Raw genomic sequence first — 9,950 nt, forward strand, 5'->3', positions numbered from 1 at the left:
TTTTAAAATTAATTTGAAATTGACATCATTATATCCTTGTCATACACATTTTTTTAATATACATTTAAAATGACAATATTATCCTCATTGGAAAAAAATTGTATATCATACTAACAGAAATTTTTGTAATCACGCATTAATTCCAAATCATTCCCTTTGGTTATTAAATTTATTTTCTTTCCTTTCTCTTCCCTCTTCCCTCTTCCCTCTTCCCTCTTCCCTCTTTCCCTCCTCTTTACAAATGAGTCAACTTGCCTTCATTCTCTTTCTTTTCTCTTTCACCATTCCCTCCTCTTTACAAGTGATGCTGATGTGGTACCGAAATCAGCTAACCACAACAGATTTTAGTCTTTTCGAAAAATTGAACAAAGAGCATGGAAAAATCTTACAAAGTAACTCCATCAAGAAGCAAAGCTCCAGATAGATATCCTCTCCGTTGTCATCTGTACAGCTAAACCAAAACTGGGGATCCTAATTCATGTCCAAGCCTGCTGTGCAACTGCAACCCAATAAGTAATTAGCAACCTAACCTTCCTGCATCTATGTTGTAGTATTACAACCTGGAACATTAAAGTAATCAATATTAGAAATATAATGTCTCAAATAATCACCTGCCAGAAGATAAAAAGAAATGGAAAAACAGTGATACTTCATGAGCAATATATCCAGCTGTCAGAAATTCAGAATACATCACAGGACAGAAATCCATGAAGGCAGGCTTTGTTATTACGGCCATATCGTTCATGCCACCATTTAATCATGTGGTAAGGTTCACCAAACACATATTGATTGTTTTTAAGGAAAGTTGAAATTCTGCCTCTTGCAGAATGAGTCGATTGCTGAAAAGAGTATGGGAGAAATGCCAATGATTTTTTATTTTGGATTTGGGGTGTGGCAAATGATTGAATTATGCTCTGGAATTTGACAAGTTGCCACTAAATATGGCACCCTATCCATCTGCACATGTGCAGGGGGGGGGAGGGGAGGAGAGGTTGGGGAGAAAATAAAAAAATAAAGAGACGAGTAAATGCATGAGAAGAGATTATTACTAAATTCCCAAAAGAAACAAAAGCAGCATATCACTGTTCATAGTTGGTCAGAATTCATTGGCAAGCCAGTATCCAACACATTTACTTCACCTGATATCTTGGCCCTGCAGCCTGGACACATAAAACCAAAAGAATGTGATTGCATTTCAGAGTACACTGCCTCATGGTTGAACTCCATTCTGCACCATACACAAACAGTTGTAGGCTGATTTGCGCTAGCCATACTCGGGTAGACTGCTTCCCGATTAAACCGAACAGTGGAATCAAGCTCTTTCTCCAACGCTGCATTGTATGCAACACCCATGGATTCTTCGGGCAGAGATCTTGATTCTTTCCCAGTCATAAAACTGAACCGCGAAGGCTCTATATCATCCAACCTCAGCTCTTCAAAACCTGACATGTTTTCAAGTTTCTTGACTTTGCAGATTTCATCTGCCCCCTGTCCATTATAAATACCAATCGTAGTAAGATGAAAACACTGAAACTTTTTCACTCGTAATCAGTATTACAAAAAAAAAAAAAAAAATTTTGCCAATCAGATTTCAGATTTTTAGTCTTCCTTCCTAGCTCTCTTTTCCCTTTTTTCCCCCTTGTGGGGTGGGGGTGTTAAATGTCACAGGGTTGTGCAAGCTGTATTCCACCACAGCTTGCCATGTGGTGAACACAGCTTTAAGTAATAGAGAAATTCGCACCCATAGACAAATTCATGGTAATAAAAGATAATTACGAGAACATCTGTTAACTTAATTAGGAACATGCATATCTTAGAAAACAAAGAATAAGGTCTGATACCTTATCTAAGGTCATAATAGGCTCCGGAAAACAGCCTGATGGATGCATCAATGACAATGAGGAGTTGACCACCCCATCCTCTGGTACATCTCCTCCATCAGAGGTCCAAGTAGTCTCTGTTGCAACATTCTTATTGGGTCCAGTATCACAGCTGCCAAAACCACTTCCAAGTTCATTATTGCAGCCTGATGACTGCATCAAGAGCAATGAGGGCTCAGCCACCCCATCCTTTGGTACGTTTCCTTCATCAGCGATCTGAGTAGTCTCTGTTACAACATCTTTACTGGCTCCAGCATCACAGCTGCTGAAACCACTTTTAAGTTCACTATTCCCAGACTTTTCCATTTTATCAAGTTTGGGCCCCTGTGCAACACTAGTAAGAACCTCATTCACAATACCATCAAGCCCACAAATTTGCTCAGTGCCAGGAGTTAGTAAACAGCTTCCAGAAAGCCTTTCCAGCTCAATAGCACACTGATCATTCTTAATTGAAGTAGCTTCATAACTATTGTTTACATCAAAAGTACCAAAAGTACTGCAATCCTTCTTGTCAGAAAAAAAAGTTCCAGAATCCAAGCAAAAACTGAATTTATCATTTCCAACATCATTAGCCTCACCAGCCATTTTGGAATTGCTATCAGGACTTTTAGAATCACCAGATAATTTATTGTAACATTTCTCAACCATTGTTCCTTCAATCTTACTATCCTCCATAACATGTTTATTGCGAGAACTGGCATTCAGGTCGCAGTTGGATTTTCCATTAGGCGTTCCATCCAGTATATTATAAAGTGCACCAACATCCCTTCCATCAGAAAATTCTGCAGCAGAAGCTTCAGGAACAGGATCTTTGTTAGCTTCAGTAATCAGTTCACTATGACAAGTGCCAATGTTTGGTTGAAAGTTTGATACATCAATAGGAGTTTCCTGAATGGGAACCTCTTTTGGATTAGTATGAAATGAACAAGCATTCTGTTCATCATCAGTTTTGGAAGTAGAAGTTTTTAGACTATATTCCTTTCCAGCCTCCTTGACCAGATTAACCTGAGAAGAAACACTCGGTCCATACTTGGGTACACTTGGAAGAGGCTCCAGAATGGAAGCTGGATCCTGTTCAGTACAAAAAGAACTAACATTATGTCCATCATTAAGTGCGGCAGCTGCAGTGTCTGGAATAGAATCTTTGTAAGCCTCTGAAACCAGTTTACTAGGAGAAGAATTAACATTTAATTCACATATGGATTCGCTAGTAGGAGTTTCCAGAATGGAAGTTGCCTCGAGTTTAGCATGAAGAGAACCAACATTCAGTTCATTCGTTTTAGCATCAACAACTGCTGGAATAGAGCTCTTATCACACTTTGTAAGCTGTTTACTATCAGAAGAATAACTCATCCTTTCACAGTTGGATTCAGCAGGAGTTCCATGAGTGGAAATCACATCCAGTTTACAATGAACAGAGCCAACATTCAGTTCATCATTAGGTTTGGCAGTAGAAGTTTCTGAAATAGAACCCTTGTTAATGTAGACTGATGAACCCATCATATGGACACCAGACGGAACAGCACCTAAGGACAAAGACTTACTGTTTTTTCGCACAGTAATTGGACCTGGTAGAACTTCAAGATTCCTGACATAGTTCCTTACATGGATCCCAACATGACCATTGTAGCGATGCCTTTCTTCAAAAACTTTATGGCAGAACTGGCATTCATATTTTCCATCTTTAATTATCACCCCATCAGAAATGGATGAACCAATTCTACACCTTTTTGCACTCCTCTGGTGAGACGACAGCAAGTGCTGCAAATACGCATCTTTTTCTTCAAAAGTCATATTGCATTTGTGACATTCTAAAAGATCTCGTACTTGGACCTCAGCCAGATTCTCATCTCCCAATAACGCAACTTGCTTATCAAGGTCATTAGTATGAACTGTCATCAGTGATGTGGAATGGCAAGCGGGGTCTTCCTTCATGTTGTCAACTTGACAGGTAAGACCTGCAGTCTGTTGTATATCCCACAAAACTAATAAAATGAATTTGAACTAGAAGTCTAGAACAAAACTATTTGATAAATACCAACTTACAATTTGAGAAGACAATTTCGGGGTTTGCTGAGTATTCCTATCACTGTGACCAGAATTTTGCAGGCTTGAATGTTGAGGTCCAAAATATGACAGCAAAAATGAAGAAACTTCCCTGCAGGTGACAAATTGATGTCCACTTGGGCTGGATAATACCAAAATAAGCACAAAAAGATGTAAGAAACAAATTATGAAACATATACAACAGAAACACAGAAATAATGAAAAGCATGAAAGATACAATAGAAGCCACATAGCCCACATCTACCAACAGAATGTTGAGAATGTCTCATGTATTCTGTAGCTTTGTAGCCACCATAGGATATATCCCACTTGCGAGATCTCTCTCACAGGTCAGAAACCAACACTCTCAGAATTTTTTTACAGTGAAAATTAAACAACTCCATATCTGGTGAAGTCAACAGTTCACCACCTACTATGTGACAATACAAGGATGCACCCACCCATCTCGCTGGTCAAATTTCAGCATCAAATGAGGAAAGTGACTCAAAATTACTACCATGCCATTTGTGTTAATGTTATTTCTCTCTTGGAAATTTTGTAATTCTTTTTGAAACTTTTGTTGAACTTTGGGCCACTTTCATCACTCAATTTTAGTGGAAATGTTAATAGTGAGATGTGTGCAAGGTCCTCTATCACGTCGACCTACCCATGCACCATATGTGGCAAGTGGTAAAACGTAAAATCTCATGAGGAATAGGACTGTGAAAGAGTTCCACTTCCTTTCAATCTTTTTGTAGATCATTTTCATGGGCAAACAGATGGAACTTCTACATCCCTCATATGGGAGCTTAGCTACCAGATGGGAACCATACATTCTCCTAAAAAATTATATTTTTTGAGTTTTGTTTTTGAGTTGTATTAAAAGTTGTACAAATTGAAATGCATCACCTTCATGGTATCAGAATCGATATGATACAGCCGGTATTTATTAAGATTGATACGATACAAAACTAATTCATAAAAAATTATGTATAGAACCAATATAGACTTATATGGACTGATACACTCGATACACAGACTGGTAAAACCCAAATACCCCAGTTTTTTTAAAAGGAAACTTCTTCCTACTCTGATTTTTTGGCTAAAAAAGTGGATCCCATTTACGGTCAAAAACGAAAAAGGAGGAGTAATTACACAAGGAAAATTTTTTAATCAAAGCTGATCAAAGTGAAGATTGAACATCAAAGCTGCCGGTTGAACTATGTTGAAAAAAGCTTAAATCTTGACTTTTGTTGCCTGTTTTTGCCAAGTATCACGTCTAAACTAAAAAACTGACCTAGATTTGGATCATCTTGAATGATTTGTGATCTATAATGTACAATTATATTTGTTGCTAAGTACTTATTATTATTACTTACATACTATTTCAGGTTTCTTTATATAAAGGGAAAAATATTACTTTGCCTTGTATATAAAGGAAAGTATCAAATAAAATTTCATTTTGTCAAGTTTTGCCAAGGAAGAGTGGGAAACCTACTTTTTGTGTTTCTTGTCCAAATCACTGTTGTACAAGGTTGGAACAAGTACTTGAGCAAAATGGGGATCCATTGGAAGTGACGATTTGCTGCATTGTTAGAAGAATTGTGCAAGATTCAAAGTTTGAGATATGTCAGTTTTCCCAAAAATTAAATTTGACCCAAAAAAAAAAGATAAATAGTTGGTAGTTGGTTGTCATTATTTTTTATGTTACACATTGTAGCCCAATCCATGACTTCACGGAGATGGAATTTATTTTCTATTCTTAAAACATTTTAAAAATTTTGTAAAAAATAAATTGATTTTCTTGCACCACTTTTTGGAAAAAAAAAAATAATAGGGTTAATACTTGGTGTTTAGAGCACAACTTTATATATGTTAGACATCATTGGCCGATTGAATGACATGTGTTCTAGTACTAAACATTGTGCTGAATAGGCCATATTAAAATGTTACACTTACCGACCCAGGATCCAAAGTCAAACTACGAATTAGGGTGTGATTTTTAAAATCCAAGGGTTCCACTATGTTTAGAGAGCCTAAAATAGGGGTTCCTATAAATTTCGGGACTTAATTTGACCATTTGGACCTCGAAACCCTTTATCAAAACTTGTTGGCAAAAATGTACAGGTTTTGACCAAAATTTCACTTTTTGATCGAAATATTTCGGTTTCGAGCCTGGTCAAAATCAGGCTTGAAACCAGAATCTTGAACTTTGACCTCTCCCAAGACTCCACATAGGTGGGACCAGCGGTGGGTACTGGCCCTTTTTTTTAACCTAAAGAGAAGGAACCACACACTCAAAAACATGGAATGAAATTTGTAACTTCCATTCCATAAAAACTGATCGATCAAAAGTCTGAATAGAGAGAGGTATTTAGATCCAAAAATAAAGAACTCCTATTTAGCTCAGGGCCCAGTACAACTCTAGGCCTTCATAGGGTTACAAATTGAGCTCACAGCCTGCAGAGGTTGCCAAACCTGTCCCGCATCTTGAATCTCTTGGACATCAATAAGAAAAAGCAGAATACACTTAATAGATTGAAAAACCGAATTTGTAAGCATTTTCAGACAATAATGGTATGGAGTTAAGGGATACAGACATATAGGTATATTCTTTACACCAAATACCATCCCACAATTTTATTCCATCCCCAAGTTTCCAACATTGTGTTGTAAAACCCAGCATGTGAATAAATGGCAAACTGAAATTCAAGACTAAACATGTCAATAAATTGCAAACTGGAATTCAAGACTAACAGATGATAACTCTATAAATGTCCGTCTTGCTTTTATTCACTAAAAGAACCAAACTAGTCTCTCGTTAGTGTCAATATCTTATCTTCATTATACAAAGACTAAACAATGCAATGGCTTTGCAGTTTATAATGTTGGGATAATAGTGGGAATCATACTCAACACCGTTTATCAATATAGTGGGTTTTACATTATCAGAGTTCTCCACATCTACAGAAAGAATGCACAGGCTGCAACCAGCGAAGTATAAGCGTATCATCTTGAAACTAAAGTGGCATTAGATTTTAACATGAAGTCAGTTATTAATTATGATCAAGAATATCAGGAAACCAACAGTCGGGGTGAAAGAAAATGTAAACAAGGCATGTTAAGACCTTATGTATCTGCGGCAGTTTAACCACACGCGACCTTCTCTCCTCTTGAGCGTGAGCAAAAGCTTCCAACCTTTAGGCAACGCATCCCCGAAATCACTGGCATCGACAATCTTTCTTTTCTTCCTCCTGCTGCCCCACTGTCCGTTCAAATCCTTCATAAACACTAACAAAGCCGTTTCAGACTCCAAACCAACGGTTCTCCTTCTCAATTCCGGACCAAAAGGATCTTGATAATTAGCCAATGCATCAATATCAACGGCGACACCATTTCGGTTCACAATCTCCATAGTCAGCTCCTTGTTGGCATTCAATCCATTCTCATAAACAACAATACCATTACTCATCACGTTGCTGTTGCCATCTCCCTGAATCTGAGGCGGCTTCAGTTCGTGCTTCCGTTTCCTACCTCTCTTCTTCACTTCCTTACAGGCAACAACGACCGGAAACTGTTGCAGGGGAAATTTATTGTCGACCTTCAACGGTACAGGTTGTAGTAGTGTCGGTGACTTTCTATGTTCGTAATCAAGAGGGATTAGGTCAGTTTTGGCAGAATTATCTTTCAAGAGAAGATCTCGGAGAAGAGTGGCGATGCGTTGATTCTCCTTTCGTTCAGGGTCGTCTACGGGGTTAGGAGGAGGCTTGGGAAGAGAAAGAAGGCCAGCGCAGCGCCTGCGACGACCGACATTGGTGATTTCTGGCTTGCGAGGAGCGAGGCGGAGGCGAGAGTACGTTTGCTTTCGGCTTCCAGCACTCTCATTGAAGACGGAACGGTCGATTTTAGGGATTACGACGTCGTCGCAGCGGTGGAGGTCGAAGGCTTCATAAGAGCATAGGGAGAGAGAATTTAGCTCCGACTGGGAGATTAGCCGGAGATCGACGAGTGGTATTGTTTCGAATTGCAGGTCGTGGGTGGAAGAATCGACAGTGACGATCGCCATCAGAAGGGACGTGAAGAAGAATGGCACCACTTCCGCAGAGAGGGGAAATTGAATTAATAGAGACGAATCGTAGAAGACGGATAGATCCAAGGGAAATGGAGAAGCGCACGAGTTTCCAAAAGAGTTTGGATTGGGCCGGGGTCTGGGGTCTGGGGTCTGGGGTCTGGACAAAGAATTGGGCTGGTCACTTAACATTATTGTGAATTGATAAAAGGTCCTACAAGCCCATTAATGACCATGGCAAATGAGAAACTTGGGGTGACAATTGGCAGCCCGGCCCATATTTGGGTGGGTTTGGATTTCTGTGGGTTGATTCATTCGAGAAAAAATGAATTTCCAAATGAGTCTGGATTTCTGTAGGTTGTAACCTGAGCTTTGGGAAAAAAAGGAAGATCTTGGGTTAGTGTTGTTCAAGATTGAATCTGTTAAAAGGTGATGCAGTGATAAGGTGGTGTGTAGAAACTTGCAAAAATTTTCACTGTTGCGCGAGTTGCAGTCAAGTAGCCGCAACCCCATGGTAACAGCCAAGGGAATGGAATCCCAGGGGCAGGTTTGAAAATACCCACCTAGGTGAATTTTTCCACTCCTACACCTGAGATACCACTCCCTTGGTTGGTACCAGGGGTTGCAGCTACTTGGCTGCAACCCAGGCAGCAGCCAAGTTTTGGCTAATCTCCATTGGATACTCTTAGAGCATTTAATGACAGAGAGACTATGAACCCATTACAGAAAAGGTGTCAATCAGTTCGGTTCAACTCAAGATACAACATCTAAAAACCAAATTAAATCAAAATCGAATAAGAGGTTATTTTCTAAATCAGAATCAAACCGACTTGAAACGCTTTGGGTTAGGTTCTTTATTTGGTTCAATATTGGGTTTCGACCCTGTTTGCATTCAGTTTGGACCCTATATTTTAGGTGTTTGGTCAATTTTTTTACATCTTCAGTAACCCCCAAAATAAAGGCCTTTTGTAAAGTCATAATCCACCAATAAATAAAATTTTTTTTTTTTCAAATCTTAACAAACAATAGAATTTTAAATTTTAACAAACAATAGGATTTATCATCCGCCTTATCAAACATTAAAAAGGAATATGATTTATTCAGTTCGAAAATTCAATCATGTAACCGAAATCAAGAAAAAAATTCATATTTTGAAACCAAAATTGAATCAATTTATTTTAGAAACCTGATTCTTCTCTATCCAATGAGCAATAAAAGGGGAGAGATCCCTACTCTACCATCCTCAAAAGCTAACCATTATGGAGAGTGGGCCCAAATACTTATAAGTTACGATATTGGGCTACCACATTCAATGTGGGATTATTACTTCAGGTCCAAACTTATTTTCAAAGCTAGCCATCAAGAAGAGTATCCAAATACAAATAAATAAATCTCCACATCGAACTATCCATTTTTTATGTGAGATTATTATTTCTATCTTCCACGTGAAACCCATCAAGTTGATTTTAAACAATTTTTTTTTGGTAAATCGAACCCTAATCATCTTATGCCCTGAGAGCAATCCGTTGTGAATGAGACAAGTGTTACATTCTAATATTAAAATTTTCCTTCAAAAAAAAAATTAATGAACATGGGAGGGAATTCGTTTTCGTTGTGGTTTGAGGACAAGCAACTGAGTCCATTGGCCAAAACTATAAAACTAGGATTGAAGTATTGAAAATTAAAGTACTTGGTGCTCCACGTTATCCACAACTTTTCGACTCCCAGATTTCGTGAAGTTAACTAAAAATTTGATAAAATACAATAAACCTATGAACACAAACTAATTGCATGTCAAGTGTTACAGGCGGTACAATTCCCACCTTCCAACATGCACAATAAAGTGAACCATGCATGACTTTTCCATTAAAATTGAAAAGTAGGGGAATCCTTTTCAAGAATGGAGCCTATTCTATGGCCAGCTTGGTCAATACTTAATCTGGAGTCTAGTGCTG

The 9,950-nt window shown here is 38.4% G+C and overlaps 1 protein-coding gene across 2 annotated transcripts; it reads right to left on the reverse strand.

Annotated features, from left to right (window-relative positions):
• Positions 1-33: 33 nt before the first annotated feature.
• On the reverse strand, positions 34-8,061 carry LOC122071869. Of its 2 annotated transcripts, XM_042636322.1 has the most exons (6): positions 7,055-8,061; positions 3,927-4,068; positions 2,014-3,845; positions 1,842-1,926; positions 1,140-1,488; positions 34-560 (listed from the first exon to the last, which is right to left on the reverse strand). In XM_042636322.1, the coding sequence occupies exons 1-6, from the start codon at positions 7,990-7,992 to the stop codon at positions 541-543; spliced, it is 3,366 nt and encodes a 1,121-aa protein (XP_042492256.1). In that variant the 5' UTR covers positions 7,993-8,061; the 3' UTR covers positions 34-540. The 2 variants fall into 2 exon arrangements, with proteins under 2 accessions (XP_042492256.1, XP_042492255.1); XM_042636321.1 differs by having other exon boundaries at positions 1,842-3,845; positions 7,055-8,060.
• Between the last annotated feature and the right edge of the window lie 1,889 nt (positions 8,062-9,950).

Source organism: Macadamia integrifolia, chromosome 2, assembly GCF_013358625.1.
Source record: "Macadamia integrifolia cultivar HAES 741 chromosome 2, SCU_Mint_v3, whole genome shotgun sequence".
Lineage (NCBI taxonomy): Eukaryota > Viridiplantae > Streptophyta > Magnoliopsida > Proteales > Proteaceae > Macadamia > Macadamia integrifolia.